Genomic DNA, 16,374 nt, shown 5'->3' on the forward strand with positions numbered 1-16,374 from the left:
TTAGGAAATAGGCTTCAAAAAATATTTGTTTACAATTTTTTTAAAGATATTTTTAAGGCCTCTTATGCTTACTCCACAAAAATTGTTGAGCCACCCTTAATGCAACTTGGGACACGTAAGTTGATGCTTGAAGGATTGACATAGCTCATTTAATTTGTTGTAGGCTATGGTAGATAATCTACAACCCGTTGCAATATTGAAAAATTGAAAAATAAAGAAATATCTGTTATGTTATTGACCTCCAAATTACTCTATATAACGAGGTACAAAGAAGGGCAAAAAACACAGCCAAAGCTCAGATAGTAACTGATTATGGCTTTTCAAGGTTCATTTTTGGTAATTAGCCTCTTGATCTTCTTTACCAATTTCCTGGCTAGGAAAGAGTTTTCTGTGGCGGCGAAAGTACCAAGCCATACTATTTCTGCTCCATTTAATCGTACCATATTTCCATCTGATTTTCTTTTTGGAGTTTCCACTTCTGCCTATCAGGTAATTACTAATAATGTTAATTTCCATTCTAAGTAGTATTCCCTCCGTCCTAATTCAAGTGTCTTAGTTTGACTACAGAGATTTTTTAATCTTGCGGCTATAAATTAAAGATGTGTATAATTTACTAAAATGTTTTTTGAATCCTGTGGTTATAAATTTGCCATGTAGGATGTTTGAATTGTCAATTTATTGAATATAGAAAGAGACACTTTTTTTGGGACAGACCAAAAAGAAAAGTAAGACACTTAAATTGGGATGGAGGGATAGAGTAATATATTTTCTCTTGGTATACCTTCGTCAATTATCTTGATGTCGAAAGGGAAGAGGACAGGGTCTTACTTACTTAAAAGTCAAAAAAAGGGGAAGTTTCCTGTCTTAGTTTCACTTCCTTGAACTGACTACTACCGCGCAACATGCCCTTGCTTGGTGGGTCGTTAATTAATCAGTGCTTGCATTTGCATTTTCGAAAGAGTTGTTTGTTCATTTAGTTTGTTGTTAATTTTGTAGTATGAAGGTGCGTGGAATGAAGATGGCAAAGGGCCAAGTATTTGGGATACTTTCACCCACACTTATCCTGGTCTAAATCTCCTTTTCCATGCTTTCTATCTCTCTCTCAACACATAAATTTTAATGCATTTTCACTCCCATTTTTTCTTTGTACTGCCTCTTGCCAAAAAGACTGTCCTCCTTTCCTTGTTAGTCTGTCCCAAAAAGATTGTTCTCTTTCTATAATTAGAAACAATTTAACTTTATGAGATGATTTACAGCCACACAAATATCTAAGACTTATTTTGGACCATACATTTCAAAATTCTTCCTGTATTTCTTAAACTTTGTGCCAAGTCAAAAGAGAACAATCCTTTTGGGACAGAGGGAGTAATTAGTAATTCTTAGTCATTGAATTTTTATCTTGCATTTAGTTTTGTGCACTAACCACAGAGTTGACTTTAATCAACTTCCAAGCATGAAGCAACACCTAATTAAACCATATATAGATCCAGGAGGTCAAATCTGGAAAATGGCCTTGTGTTCTTGAAAAATCACTCAAATCCTTTCCATGCACTACTATTGTAGTGATTAGTTCTTTTAGAGGGACCATTTTTAGACAGTCAGGTAGCTACCAATCATCTCATGGTCGATCTATTCTCTATATTCGTCCGGCAGATAGTTAGTGTACATAGTTAACTTTTATAGGTTTGTAAAGTTGCAAGTTAGTGTCAAAGTTCAGGGATTAAAATTTATGAGTTCATATATAAACTTCGAATTAATATATATAATAACAACTGGGTTTACAATCAAATATTTATAGATGTTTAGGGAATTTCTAAACATATATAGAAGAAAAAAAAATGACTGAGTTCATGTGAACTCGCAGCCGAAACTGTCCCCGATATGTATATGTCGTAAAAGAAGAGTAAATGGAAGAAGACATATACCTTTACCTCCAAAACAAAATATGGAATGGTAGAAACCATTATGCAACAGTTTTGAACAAGAATATATTTGTGTTGGGATTGAAATAATCAGGGCGTCATGAGTAAGCTTATAATTGCAAATCTCAAACGACGATAAATCAGACGATAAGAAAAACTATAAAAAGGACTTTATTATATGATATGAGTTTGGTCATTTGACCTACACATGATAATACTAATATAAAAAAATATTCTAAAACTATTGAGAGAATAAATATCCCCTTAAGCAAAACTCTCTAAAGGACTATATTGTGGACAGAGGCAGATCTAGGATTTGAAGGTGGCGGGTGCCACAATTTTCTTCAATACACATCTTGTTAGGAACGTGTATTTGGGTCGGGTCCATCTCTTTTTAGTTTATTCGGGTCAACTTAATAGAGTTTTTTTCATTTGCAATTGTAAAAATTACATCTCAAAAATCAAGAAACGAACATAATTAGCATCTTAAACAAGGAATCACACCCATTAACAACAGAAGTAAAATTAACATTTTCACCAAGGGACTTGCATCTCTTATGTATATTAAAAAATGAATTTGCACAAGTAAATAACATCTTCAATAAGGGAATTACACCAATCAAAATAAGAAAAATAATAGAAAAACTCTTCAATAGGTAACTACACCCCATAAGTAAATGTAGAATTAGATAAACTACAAGTTCTCAAAAACAAATCATAAATTTCATGTTTTTTCTAAGCAAAGGCTTACGAATTTTCCATCACAATTTAAGTAGTAAAGTGATTTAAATTGAATTTAATAATTATAGAATAGCATAATTTTTTATAATACACTCCCTCCGTCCATTTTTATTTGTCCATTATACTAAAAATATATGTCCACTTTTACTTGTAAGTTATATAGTTTGTAATAATTATAGTATAGCATAAATTTTTATAATACACTCCCTCCATTTTTATTTGTCCATTATACTAAAAATATATGTCCACTTTTACTTGTAAGTTATATAGTTTGAAAAACCAAGACATAGTTTACCATTTTATACCTATTTTACCCTTATTATTAAGTACTCCAATTCATTTCTCATTTTATTTATTGCCTATTAAAAGTGTCCCAAGTCAAATATAAACAAGTAAACATGGACAGAGGGAGTAATAAACAAAAGAAATTATAAAAAAAAAATGAATTTTGATCTCAATCCAAATTTCCATCGAGGGCCAAGTTTTTCAATTTAAATACTTATAGATTTGAGATTAAGAGAAATGCTTAATTTAAGAGATTTTGAAGTTTCTATTTGTGTGTTCTCGCTAGAGATCACAGATAAAATAATAGAAAAGAGGAAAGGCAATATAAATAATAAAAAGATAAATAGAAATTGGGAGAGCCGAAAAGGGAATTACTGGTACAAAGGAAGTAAAAAGCACAAACAAAAACGGGAGTCGGAAAATGTTCAAGATAGATTCAAACTTTTGTCTACCTGCCGTGGCACCTTTGTTTAATTTACGACTGGGGGTAGCATGATCAAATATTTAACCTAATTTAAGCAAATTACAACATAAGTATATAAAAAATTTATTAATCTAGGGGGTGCCATGCCACCCCCACCCTAAAGGGTGGATCCGCCCCTGATTGTGGATGTTTTTATGTATTGTGTTGTATGAGAGGGATTCTTCAATTTATAAAGGTCCAAAAACTTTTTCCTCCAAGAAAGAGGTTGACCAAATATGCAATATTAAAATTTTCCTTTTGGGAAAAGTAAAATCAAATATGGTAAACTCTTTGCCTCCCTTCAAAAAAGGTAAATCCAAATATGATAAGAAAATCAGGGCAAAACCCTAACAAATCTCCCCTTTTGGCCTAGATTTTCTTTACAAAAGTTGATCCGTCTTCTTCAAATAATTTTCATCACTGCTGTTTGTTATGGTTAAAAGTAGGCATGGGTTAAAAATTTGAGTGCATTAAAAGTGTGCACAGGTTAAAAGTGGAGCCCATGCATGCGTTAAAACTGAACATGGGTTGAAATTGGCCCAAGCGTCTAAAGTAAGCAAAGGTTGAAAATTTGAGCTCATACGTTAAAAGTAGGCATGAGTTAAAAATAATTTTTTTTTAAAAAATATGCAGTAGTAGGATTGTTGAAAATATGGTTGAAAATTCATCTCCACATGTAGTACTCCAAATATATATTTTTTTTTTCGACAGAAATCTTCATTATCATCGAATTGGTTGCGACTTGAATTGATCCACCTTGAACCTGTCTTTAACCTTGTTGAACCGTTGGCGCTGATACCACTTGTTGGGATCGAAATAATCAGGGCATCATGCGGAAGCTTATAATTGAAAACCTCAAACGACGATAAATCAGACGACAAGGAAAACTATAAAAAGGACTTTGTTATATGATATGAGTTTGGTCAATTGACCTACACATGATAATACTAATATAAAAAAATATTCTAAAACTATAGAGAGAATAAATCTCTCCTTAAGCAAAACTTTCTAAAAAATTACATTGTGGATGTTTTTATATCTTGTGTTGTATGAGAGGGATTCTTCAATTTATAGAGGTCCAAAAACCTTTTCCTCCAAGAAGAAAGAGGTTACCTAAATACGGAATATTAAAATTTTCCTGTTGGGAAAAGTAAAACCAAACATGGTAAACTCTTTGGCTCCCTTTAGAAAAAGGTAAATCCAAATATGATAAGAAAAATCAGGGCAAAACCCTAACAGTTTGTAACTTAGATTATACTTGCTCAAACTCCACAAATAATTTTACCTTTTGTGGAACAAATTAGCCTCAAAATTTCGGTGATGCAGTGTAGCAATCTCATAAAAGATTATTGCGAACTCTTTTTGATAAGACGTCTTCCTAGTTTTCCTTATGATTGGTCAACACGTGTGAAAATATGTGACGATTTAATATAAAATTTTAAAATTGTTGGAAAGTTTTACGAATAAGAGCAATAGTTACATAGTTAATTAGTTACACAAGTGACATAACTACTCCCTCTGTCCCAAAAGATTGTCCTTCTTTCCTTTTTAGTCTGTCCCTAAAAAATTATTCCCTTTCTATATTTAGAAATAATTTAACTTTATGAGATAATTTACGTACACACAAATATCTACGCTTATTTTTGGATACACATTTCAAAAGTCTTTCTTTATTTCTTAAACTTTCACATGTGATCGTTAAAACAATCTTTTTGGGACAGAGAGAGTATTATCTTTTCATAAATAGCAAAATTTATATCATTTTTAACATATACATTTATTTATCTTGAAAAGCCCACTTAATAGGGATAGATTGCGAAGGGAGAGTGAAGGTTTTGGAAGACCATATAATTCAATAGCTCGAAGGTCATGGAAGCAGGGTCAGCCAAATTATTGGTATTTCAAAATAGCATGTGGTTCCTCTTCCTCCAAATAGACCAAAGCATAATTTGTAGGGCAAGTTACATAAATACTAGTAAATGAGTAAATTATTGCATAATCTACAATCAATTTCATTATTACATTTAGTACAACAAAATAATATACATGGTATACAAAAAAAGAGCCTATTCTCTCTCCCCAAATCAAGAAGTTCACATTATAATAAAATTCCTACATTTAAGCTAATCAATTAATTATATATTTATTAGTTACTATGATAAGAACCATTCCTAAGTTAGAAAAGCACCCCACCATCAGATTTTAAAAACGTAGGCATTTATTAGGTGATATATGAAGATTCTTTTACCCAAAAATAGAATAAAGGTATTGTTTTCATATATGAATAATGTTTTTTTCATTAATTGTTTTTTTTTTTTTTGGTGTTGAAACAAAGTAATTATAATGACCACCAATAAAAATCTTCAGCAAAATCATATTTGATAGTCTTTTTAAGAATGATATATTAATGGTATAGTCTTGATATAATATATATAACATACAATTAATACATAATTTGCACTTAGAATAATATATCGTATATCTATAGTTTATACATATAGCAAAGATACTTAATATACATATGTAATTAATTTTCACTTTTACATTTACACTAATATATTAGATATGTTGTTTTATGTGTATATTATATTGTATAATGTATACTTCTACCGTATAGTATCCATATATGCGCGTATAATAGATATATTCCCCATATAATTAGTAAAGAGAGTAATCGGTAAAATTTAAGCAAAAAACATATTTAAAACATACATATATAATTAGTATCACTATTGCTTTATATACCAAATAGTATATGTGCATAGTATATTATATATATTTTTTTTAGTATGAAGTATACTTATACCATATATCATCCACATATGCTCGTAATATATAATTTACAGTTAGAATAATATATTACATATATTAGGTATATTGTAATTTTATATACTATATACACAAAAGGTATTACTATATTATATATATTATATATTGTAATATTATATACTATATACACAAAAGGTATTACTATATTATACTCTATATAATATACAAACTTAAATATACTAATTTCAATATTATATCCACAAAAATTTCGTTATCATATTTTCAATTTTAATTTACCAATTGGAATATACCATGTTCTTTTCTAGGTATATTTTCTTGTACTTTTCTTTATACCATACGGAAAAGGCTCAAATATGCCATCGAACTATCAGAAATGGCTCATTTATGCCATTCGACAATAGTTTGGCTTATTTATGCCATCGGATTATCAGAAATGGCTCATTCATGCCATTTTTCATTAATGCAGGTTTTACAATACCAGATATGACACTTGGGCTCCAATTAGAGGTTCATGTCATTTAATTAAACCAGCACAGATTTGTGGGTCGGGTTTTAGTTTAATTTAGGATTTAATTGGTGCTGGTTTAATTAAACGACGTGGACCTCTAATTGGTGACCAAGTGTCATATCTGGTATTGTAAAATCGAATTTTTTGGAAAATGGCATGAATGAGTCATTCCTAATAGTTTGATAGCATAAATGAGCCAAACTATTGATGAGTGTCATAAATGAGTCGTTTCTGATAGTTCGATGGCATATTTGAGCCTTTTTCGTATACCATATCCATATACCATATACCACTTTCAAGTACTTTTTTTAATATTAATATTTAAGTAATTTTTTTTAGTCACAAAAAAATAATTGCATCAGTCATTAAGTGAAAATAAAAAAAGAAGAACAAAGAGGAGGAAACGAAAATTCTTTTTTAAACAAAAGAGATGGGATTTGAAGTTAATTTTATTTGTTTATTTGAATAATTACATTCTCTCTTATGCCCTATTCATAATTTTTTTTTGATTGGGTTGTGTGTGTTGGGGGTGGGGGGTGGGGGGGGGGAGGGGGTAATGATTTGAAGAGAAAGTAAAAAGTGAATATGCATTAATTGAAGCAACTCCTAAAATTAAGTATTATTGATATTTGTGGAATGTAAAAAGTTGTATTTTTGTAATTGAAAAATTAAAATTTTGAATAAGTAGTATTTATGTAATTTTTTAAAAGTATTTATAATCTTTTTAATTACCATTTTAAAAAGTTGTATTTATGTGACTTTCCCTAATCTGTACTAATGTGGGCCACTAATTCTACTAGATTTCTTTTAGCAAATTAAGCCTATATTATCTTTTGGATTTTTTTCTTGGGGATTGGCACGGTGTGCTAAGTGTTAGACTTAATTGGCATATATTAGCCAATCTTTAATAAGTTGGCACAAAAAGGCCAATATGCATATTTTGGGTCAACTAGTTTAGCACACAATGACCCATAATTTTTTGAGAAAAAATGGTTCCCACCTTCTCCTTCTCTCTCCACATTTGTTTTCTTTATATGATAGTTTCTGTCATTTCTTCTTTCCAGTTTCTCATTCTCTCTCCTTTTCAACTCTCACCACTTTCTTCTCCTAAAATCAATCAATTAGAACTCCTACTACAAGAATCTCTCACAATAAACTCTCATAACAACAGTAAATTTTCAAAAAAATTTATTGGGTTTAGCAGAGTTCAAAATAGGGATACACCTTCGGATCAATTTTGGAGCCTTTTGTTGATTTATACTACAAATATATGGGGAAGAAAAGTTCTTCCAAGAACTTTAGCAAGAATTGGGCTTCTGTTTCTGATTTTGAACATTCCAATTTCAAAAATTCTGATATGGATAATTCTGAATCTGAAGATTCTGATTTCGAAGATTTTGATATGGATAATTCTGATTCTGAATCTGTTTGATCGAATTCGTGCATTGGATGATGAATGCAGTTTTGAGTTGTATACACCTAATGTATACATATATTTGGGTTCTTGTTTTTTTATCGATGCTGTATTTTGTATACATATATTGTATACACCTTCTGGGTTTTTTTTCCAGGTTGTTACAGTCACCTAATGTATACATGTGTTTGGTTATTGTTTTTATTGAATATGTACAAAACATATATTGTATACACCATTTGGTATATAAACGAAATGTATACACATGCTGGGTTTTATTGCATATGTTTTGTATACATCTATTGTATACACGTGCTTGTTTGTTGAATACATTTGGTTTATTGTTTGATTTTAGTTGGGTTTGCATGGACATATTGTATAAACCTTCTGATTTGGATACATATAGCTGTGCACATAACAATTGAACTCGTTTTTCTAAATTATAAAAAAATACATCAATTAAATGTATACATTAAGTATTCTCTTCCGACGACTACATGTATACATAAACTATTCTTGAAAAAGGAAAAAAAAATTATTTTGTATTTTATACATCAAATGTATACATAAACTATTCTCTGTAATCAAATACATGTTACTTCACAAAGATACATTAATATGTATACATGGTACTTCATAATATACATATCAGAATGTATACATGGTACTCTTTTACTACACTTCCTAAGATATCATGATGTATTTTCGATTTTGATAGGAAAAATTTAAGATGGAAGAAAAGAGAGTGAAAAAATGAATGAGATATACACAGTAATGGAGAGATGGAAGAAATAAGAGAGAGAAACATTGAAGAGATTTCTTTACTGGAATTTTCTATTTATTGGGTTCCTGGATCCCTAATTTTAGGGATATCACGTAACAAAATAAAGGGAAAAAAATTGTATCCCTAATTTTAAGGTTACAATTAGGTAAAAGAAAGATATGCTCCCTTATTTTTGCTCAGGCAAACTGCAAATTCGACTACATAGTACCAATTATTTTAGGCCTAATTTTTGCTATAGACTTTTGGGTTAAAAATATGTCAATCTTATCTAGAACTTGTATCTATATGTCAATTTCCCTTTTTTCTTTTTCTAGCAATAACAGAGAAAAATAATAATTTAAGCATTAGATTATAAACTATTGCGAACTCTTTGCAGAAAAAATATCGGACCGTAGTAATGGAGACGTAGCTCTGGACTTTTATCATCGTTACAAGGTACTATTAATTATTGATTTGGTTAAAAGGAAATAAGATGAGGAAATACTTTATCTTAATAAAACAATAAAAACAAAAACTAGTACACAAATATTACTGCCCGTCGTATGCAGGAGGATGTCAAACTAGCAAAATTCGAAGGACTGGACTCTTTCAGATTTTCTATCGCATGGACAAGAATTTTACCACGTAAGATGATTCTGTATTATCTACCCTTTTGCTAATTAAGTTGACCTGTCTAAGATGAAAAATCAGTACCCTGATTAACCTTAATTGGTTGATTATTTTCCATCCAGCAAAAAAGGAAAAAACTCTTATTTAAGTGATATATATATATCCAGAATGTTTTCCTGATGTTATACATGCATCTTGAATGTTGTGTATTTCCAGAGGGGAAGTTAAGTAAAGGAGTAAATCAAGCTGGTATTGACTACTACAACAATCTCATCAATGAGATAATAACACTTGGTACTAATTAATTCTCTCTCTGTCTTACCCACATGCAGAAACACACACACATTGCACAAGTAAGTACTTTGATCAAAACTAACTTTAAAATTGAAATTTAGGGATGAAACCTCTAGTTACACTTTTTCATTGGGATCTCCCTCAAGCCCTTGAAGATGAATACCTTGGCTTTCTAAGCCCTAAGATCTTGTAAGTGTACTACTCCAAAATCTAATTTCTGTACCTATATATGTCTCAAGATGAAGTCCCATTTTGTATGACTATATACTTTAAGAAATTAAATTGTTTCCTCACTTGCATGACATAGCTAAAATATTTGAAAATGTTTTTCCTCTTAAAAACATTCCACAGCATGGTCGAAGATATATACATATTACCAGTATGATAAAGTATATGTGTCCTCTGTATTTAAAAAAAAAAAATACCAGGCACTATGCAGAGGAGTACTTCACTATTGTTCCATATTACTTGTATGAGTGGCTAGCCAGATTTCTATAGAGGCTGTTAAAAAAAATAAAGAAGTAAACATAGGAAGATGTTAAGGAGATTCAACATTTATTATATATACATAAAAAAATTAATTTTAACTTTTTATATACAATGTAATTTTTTACCGAATGGGGTTCAGATGAACCCCTTGGTCCAACCAGCTCCGCCGCTGCTTGTATCGACATGTTAGACACGTTAGTCTTAGTTAGTACTCATGAATATCATCACTAAACGCCATCAATGCACCACTTCCCATCTTTCACTGCCATCATGTCTCTACCAAATTTGTAGCAAAATGACAAAAAAGAATTAAGACGTGTTCCTTTACAAAACACATTTATCATCACAAGAACTTTAATTTATGTCATACAAGAAAACGCCTAAGAGAAAATTTTTAGCCTTTTTCTTATTGATTGTTTCCAAAACATGATTAGCTTGCCGAACCTAATATTTTCAACACGGATATATATATAGCTTGCCGAACCTAATATTATATATATACACACACAAAAATTACTAAAATTTTGACAAATTATAATATGTTCTGATCCCATATAATTTCGAAAATATGTACTATTAAGAATTTTAACGACTTAATCTATTAAATTCAAATTTTGAATTAGCCTCTGATTACTAGTCGTGCATCTGATTTTGACAGGGATGATTACCTAGATTTTGTGGAGATTTGTTTCAAACATTTTGGAGACAGAGTCAAGCTCTGGACAACCATAAACGAACCATTTATATTTGCATCAATAGGTTATGATGCCGGTTCTATTGCGCCTGGCCGGTGTTCTGCCTGGAGGAACAACAACTGCTCCACTGGAAACTCTGCAACTGAGCCTTATATAGTCGGACACAATATGCTTCTTGCTCATGGAGCTGCTGCCAAACTATACACACAAAAATACAAGGTTCAGTTAAATTTTAGTAGTAATAATAAGTTACTAGTGATAATTGTAAAGAAATGGATCTTGGGCCTAATTCAACCTTAAAAGTTAGTTCATGAGGGGAGGTTGCCCGAGTCCATATAAGGAGACCACCAAATCCCTTAAAGGGCCGATGTAGGACTCTTAACAATAATGCATTTTGACTTTGTGAAAATAAAAAGCGAATTAACTTTGTTTTTGTTGAATTTGGTGGTTACATACCCAAGTGCAGCCAATTCAAAAGGGTGAAATAGGAATTGTATTGGAGTCACCTTGGTTCGAACCTTTCTCCAACAAATCAGAGGATAAAAGAGCATCTAAAAGGGCTCTTGATTTTATGCTAGGATGGTAAGAACAGAACTAGCTAGTAATGATATTTTTATTTAAAGTACTTTACATTTTTATAATTTATAAAAATGTGAAATATAATACGGTGACAGGTTTTTGCACCCATTGACTTATGGAGATTATCCAAGAACTATGAGGAATCTCGTCGGCAAGCGACTACCAAAGTTTACCCCAAATGAATCTAAATTGGTGAAAGAGTCCTTTGATTTCATAGGAATGAATTATTACACCTCATATTTTGCAGCTCATCTCTCTACCCCACCAAATACTGTGAATATCAGTTCCACAACTGATAATCAAGTCAATCAAACGGGTAAGCTTTTGGAACTATGGACTCAATACCCAAAATCATACGCTCTCCTTTTCTTTTCTTTTTCACTGAAGAGGGGACAGTGAGAACTGAATTCATACTTATCGTGTGGGAGACTCTCACCGGCACCACAGAAGTATAAACCATTTTGATCGTACTCATACTTGCATCATTTCGTGTAATGCAGAGTTGATCTTCATGTGATCATTATGATTATTCTGAATTGTTTTTAATTTAATTTTTAGATAATTTTATGTTTTTGTAGCTTCGCGAAACGGAAAGTTGATTGGTGATCCAGTACGTATATCTCTCTCAATTGACATTTCAGCTTAATTATACCATCTCATTATCTTTTCTTTGTTTTCTTTTTTATTTGACCTCTTTAATCTCAACTAATGGTGCATTTTCAAATTTTATTAGAAATAATACTTGACATGTTGGAAATTAGAAATTTGAATTTTGGGCTCATCTTAGCAAATTATGACACTAATTTGAACTACAAAGTAACTAAGAAAAAATAAAAAAGATTGACTTTGTTTAAGAAAATAAAATTCTTTAGACGTTTTCTCTTTCACTATTTTGATAAATTTTAATATTTGCAGACTGGTGTCAGTAATACCTATGTTACTCCATGGGGACTTTATAAGCTTCTTGTTTACACAAAGAAATATTACAAGAATCCAACTGTTTACGTCACAGAGTGCGGTAAGCAAATTATTCATTGAGCTTAAAATGATATATATCTAGATTAATTGCTTTTCAAGTAGTATTTGTTGAATATACTAATTAATGCCTCTGAATTAAACCTTACTTCCAAAGAAGCCGGTTGGACACGATTTGAATTATTATATGAAATCATGATGATTTGAAGTTGCTGTATTATTTGAACATGAAATTTGGATTTCTTAAGTTATATTTTTTTTTCATAGACATAAAAACCCCACAAGTTGTGAAAACCACCAAAACTTTCCCAATTCTCATACAATCTTATCCGATGAGTAATTCATAGTTCATAACAAAATTAATTCGCTACTAGAAAGCCTTTCTGAAGAAATACAACATCAATTGAATAACCTTTAGTTCAATAAAAAGGAAAATTGAACATGAGTTGCAGTGTAACTACTCTTTAATATAATCCTCTCATATGGTTTGAAAATCCACATCGAGCATGCATTTCCCTGAATATCATTAGCAACCGTATCGTCATGTTAGTATTCCTTGAATATTTCATCACTCCTTTGGTATTCCTGCAAAAAAATTTGTAACATTACACATTTTGAAAAATAATTAATCTTTTGCATCTGATGCGTACAAACAAAAATGTCATCTAATTCACCGAGCATTCCACCAATAATTGACACTTTTAGGAAAGGGAAAGTGCAAGCCTAGTTTATTGCCATGTTTATATGATTATGGTTCCCAAAGCAAAAAGTCTACTATGAGTTTATAAACAAGAAAGCCACCTATCAAACATACTTAAAACAGAGGAGTGCTCCAAAATAAACATGTTTTCTTCAGAATATATGGCAGTTGTATGGCAAAATTATTTTCTAAATATATCTACCAACTTATGGATCATTTTTTTATACAAAATATAAATGTATGGGTCAAGTTTTACATTTTTTTTTTTTTTTTTTTGAAATCATGATTTGGAATCACAAATCACACATTCGTTAAGAATTTGAGATTTGAAATCATGATATGAAGTCGAAATTGAAATTTTATGCAAATTGCATAAATAAATGTTGATTTGAAATCAAAATATGAAATCATGGCAAAATGACTACTAAATTGAAATTCGTTTGGGATTGTTATCAGGACTGGGTGAGTCCAATATTGATGATGTCGCAAAAGGTATCAATGATTCTCAGAGGGTTGATTTCTACAAAAGCCATATTAAGGCTCTTTATAGGTCTTTTAGGTGAGTACTCCTTTATTTTGTTTATAGCTAGCCAGATGAAATATATATATATATATATGTATACTTTTTGATACTTTTCCTCTATCTTAATTTATGTGATATTTTTTGCTTTTCGAGATTCAAACTGCATGAATTTTGATCAATATTTTAAGATGTATTTTTTCACCAAATTAATATGAAAAAAAATTACAACTTATAGTACTTTTCATGTAGTTTTCAAAATTTAATTTTAATTTTAAAATATTGATTTAATTTAATCCAATTTAGCTTCAAAATTTAGTTAAACTAATTCTCGAAAAGCAAAAGTATCACATAAATTAGAACAAAGAGAGTGTGTGTGTAGATTAACAATGTACCCAATTTTTGTTTTTCTTATTCCAGTCACATTGCCCCTTCTTCCTCATCATTTGGAAACTCTCTAATCTTCCTTTTCTTTTTCCATTCCCTGAGTATTCATATTGAAAACTCTACCGGAAATCACAATTTTTGTAGAGGGAAAGAGCAAATAGAGATGAATGGGTTTGAATTATATTTATCTGCAAAGAGATACACAAGTGAAAAATAGATGTGGGTGGAGAAATGAATTAGAAATGATTAGTACTTAATAATAAGGGAGAATAGGTATAAAATGGTAAATTATCTACTGGTTTCTCAAATTAGATACATAAAAGTGGACATCTATTTCTAGTATAGTGAACAAGTAAAAGTGGACGAAGGAAATATGATATATTCGGATTAGTTGAGCCAACAGGCTTCGGATACGCTCGCTGAAAGAAAAAAATGAATCTAAACCAATCAGTTTTTTGTTGTTTCAGATTTGAAAAAAGGGTATAAATAAGTAATTGTTTTTTTCCCTCAGGGGCGGAGTAAATGTTAAGGGCTTTTTTGCATGGTCATTTTTCGACGACTTTGAATGGGCATCAGGATACACGCACAGATTCGGCATCAATTTCATAGATTACAAGAATAATCTAAAACGATATCCCAAACGTTCTGCTCTTTGGATGAAGAGATTCCTTCTCAAATAAAGTTATCATGCATGATCGTTTTTTTTTTTTTTTTTAGTATAAAATCTTGAAGAACTTAAGTAGTGCTATTGGCCATATATTCATTATCTGTTTTGTTATTTATGAAAAGGGTGTTCTAATAAAAGGAGAAGAAATTAAGTTGTAACAATATGATGCCCATTGGCTATTGCTGTAACTTATGGGAAAGAAAGAGAATTTATAGCTTCCGCTCTTTGAAGGGGTTGTCATAAAACTTTCAAGTTTAAATTAAATGAAGGAACACCATATTTGTTTTTGGTCCGGTGCGGTATGGTATTTTTTTTTTTCAGTTTTAAAAATATGATACTATTACTATACTAAATTAATTTGGTATCATTCAGTATTTTTGAGTTCGGTTTCAATAAAATATGGTACATAAGTCGGTTATAATATATAGTTTGTTCAACATCGACTTACATATAATGTAGAATTATGACTTAAACTTTTCAAGAAATGACTCAATTATATCATATAAACACCTCACACATACAAAAATATTAAATCAAAGGAAATTAAGAGAAATTCCGTTCATTAATCAATTATCACATAAATGACTTTTCAATCAACACATGCAATTACATACTATAAATATATATTATATTAAAGTATGGTAGTCAAGCTTGATATTAAGCCAAACAGTATATTAAGAACAAGCCACTTGATACTTTTAAGATAAAATCTAAAAATAGGAGATATATATTATAATAAGGATCTACTATATTATTACATGTGGAAAGGATACTTAAAGTTAGAAACCTAACAATGGTTTTGAATTAGAAACAGCAACAACTTCTCGATAACTTTTTTCTTCCCGCAGATTTTGAATTTTTAATTCAATTAAAATTAATTATATCTCCCAATTTTTTTGTAACTGATACATATGTAGTAACTTATTCCCCCCCCCCCCCCCGCCACAAAAATTTGGCTATCTTTTTAATGAATTATTAATATAATTAACTATTAAAATTGATTATATCTCTTCAAATTTGGATAATTGATACATATGCGGTAACTTATTTTTTCCGTAGACTTTGGCTATCTTTTAATGGAGTTTTAATATAATAAAAATTAAATTAATTGTATCTCCAAGAAAAAAGAGACTTTGGTAATAATTTTTTTGTAATGCGCACGTCATAATTTATTATTCTTTGTCAAATTATTATGCTGATTTTTGGATCTTTAGAAGCAATCGATAATACATCCGACTACAGTAAGATAGAAAGCATTAGATTCTTTTTTGTCTAATAATTATGCTTCGGTTAGAATTGAAAGTTCCACAAGAAGTGGCTGGTGCAGATTTCTTATATTTAATGAGGTAATTTGTTTGTATATGAACGAAGAGCTTTTATCTATATATCTTTGGTGTTATAGATAAAGATAACACCAAAGATATATAAGAATTGATGTTATAGATCTCTTCAGAAAATTTTATAAAATTATTAAGTAACTAGTTGATATGCCCAAGCTTCGGGCGGTCATAAAAGACGTCTTTAATTTATGAAATATATAATTTTAGTTAAC

General features: G+C 30.3%; 1 protein-coding gene across 1 annotated transcript; it reads left to right on the top strand.

The window, feature by feature from the left end:
• The first annotated feature begins 275 nt into the window (after window positions 1-275).
• Window positions 276-15,110, top strand: LOC132034027 (beta-glucosidase 12-like). The gene is made up of 13 exons (XM_059424239.1): window positions 276-489; window positions 997-1,066; window positions 9,284-9,342; window positions 9,456-9,531; window positions 9,733-9,810; window positions 9,912-9,999; window positions 10,958-11,213; window positions 11,461-11,576; window positions 11,669-11,889; window positions 12,152-12,183; window positions 12,489-12,591; window positions 13,705-13,807; window positions 14,667-15,110. Exons 1-13 carry the CDS (start codon window positions 313-315, stop codon window positions 14,833-14,835), a joined length of 1,548 nt encoding a protein of 515 aa, XP_059280222.1. The 5' UTR covers window positions 276-312; the 3' UTR covers window positions 14,836-15,110.
• The last annotated feature ends 1,264 nt before the right edge of the window (window positions 15,111-16,374 follow it).

Source organism: Lycium ferocissimum, chromosome 10 (assembly GCF_029784015.1).
Source record: "Lycium ferocissimum isolate CSIRO_LF1 chromosome 10, AGI_CSIRO_Lferr_CH_V1, whole genome shotgun sequence".
Classification (NCBI taxonomy): domain Eukaryota; kingdom Viridiplantae; phylum Streptophyta; class Magnoliopsida; order Solanales; family Solanaceae; genus Lycium; species Lycium ferocissimum.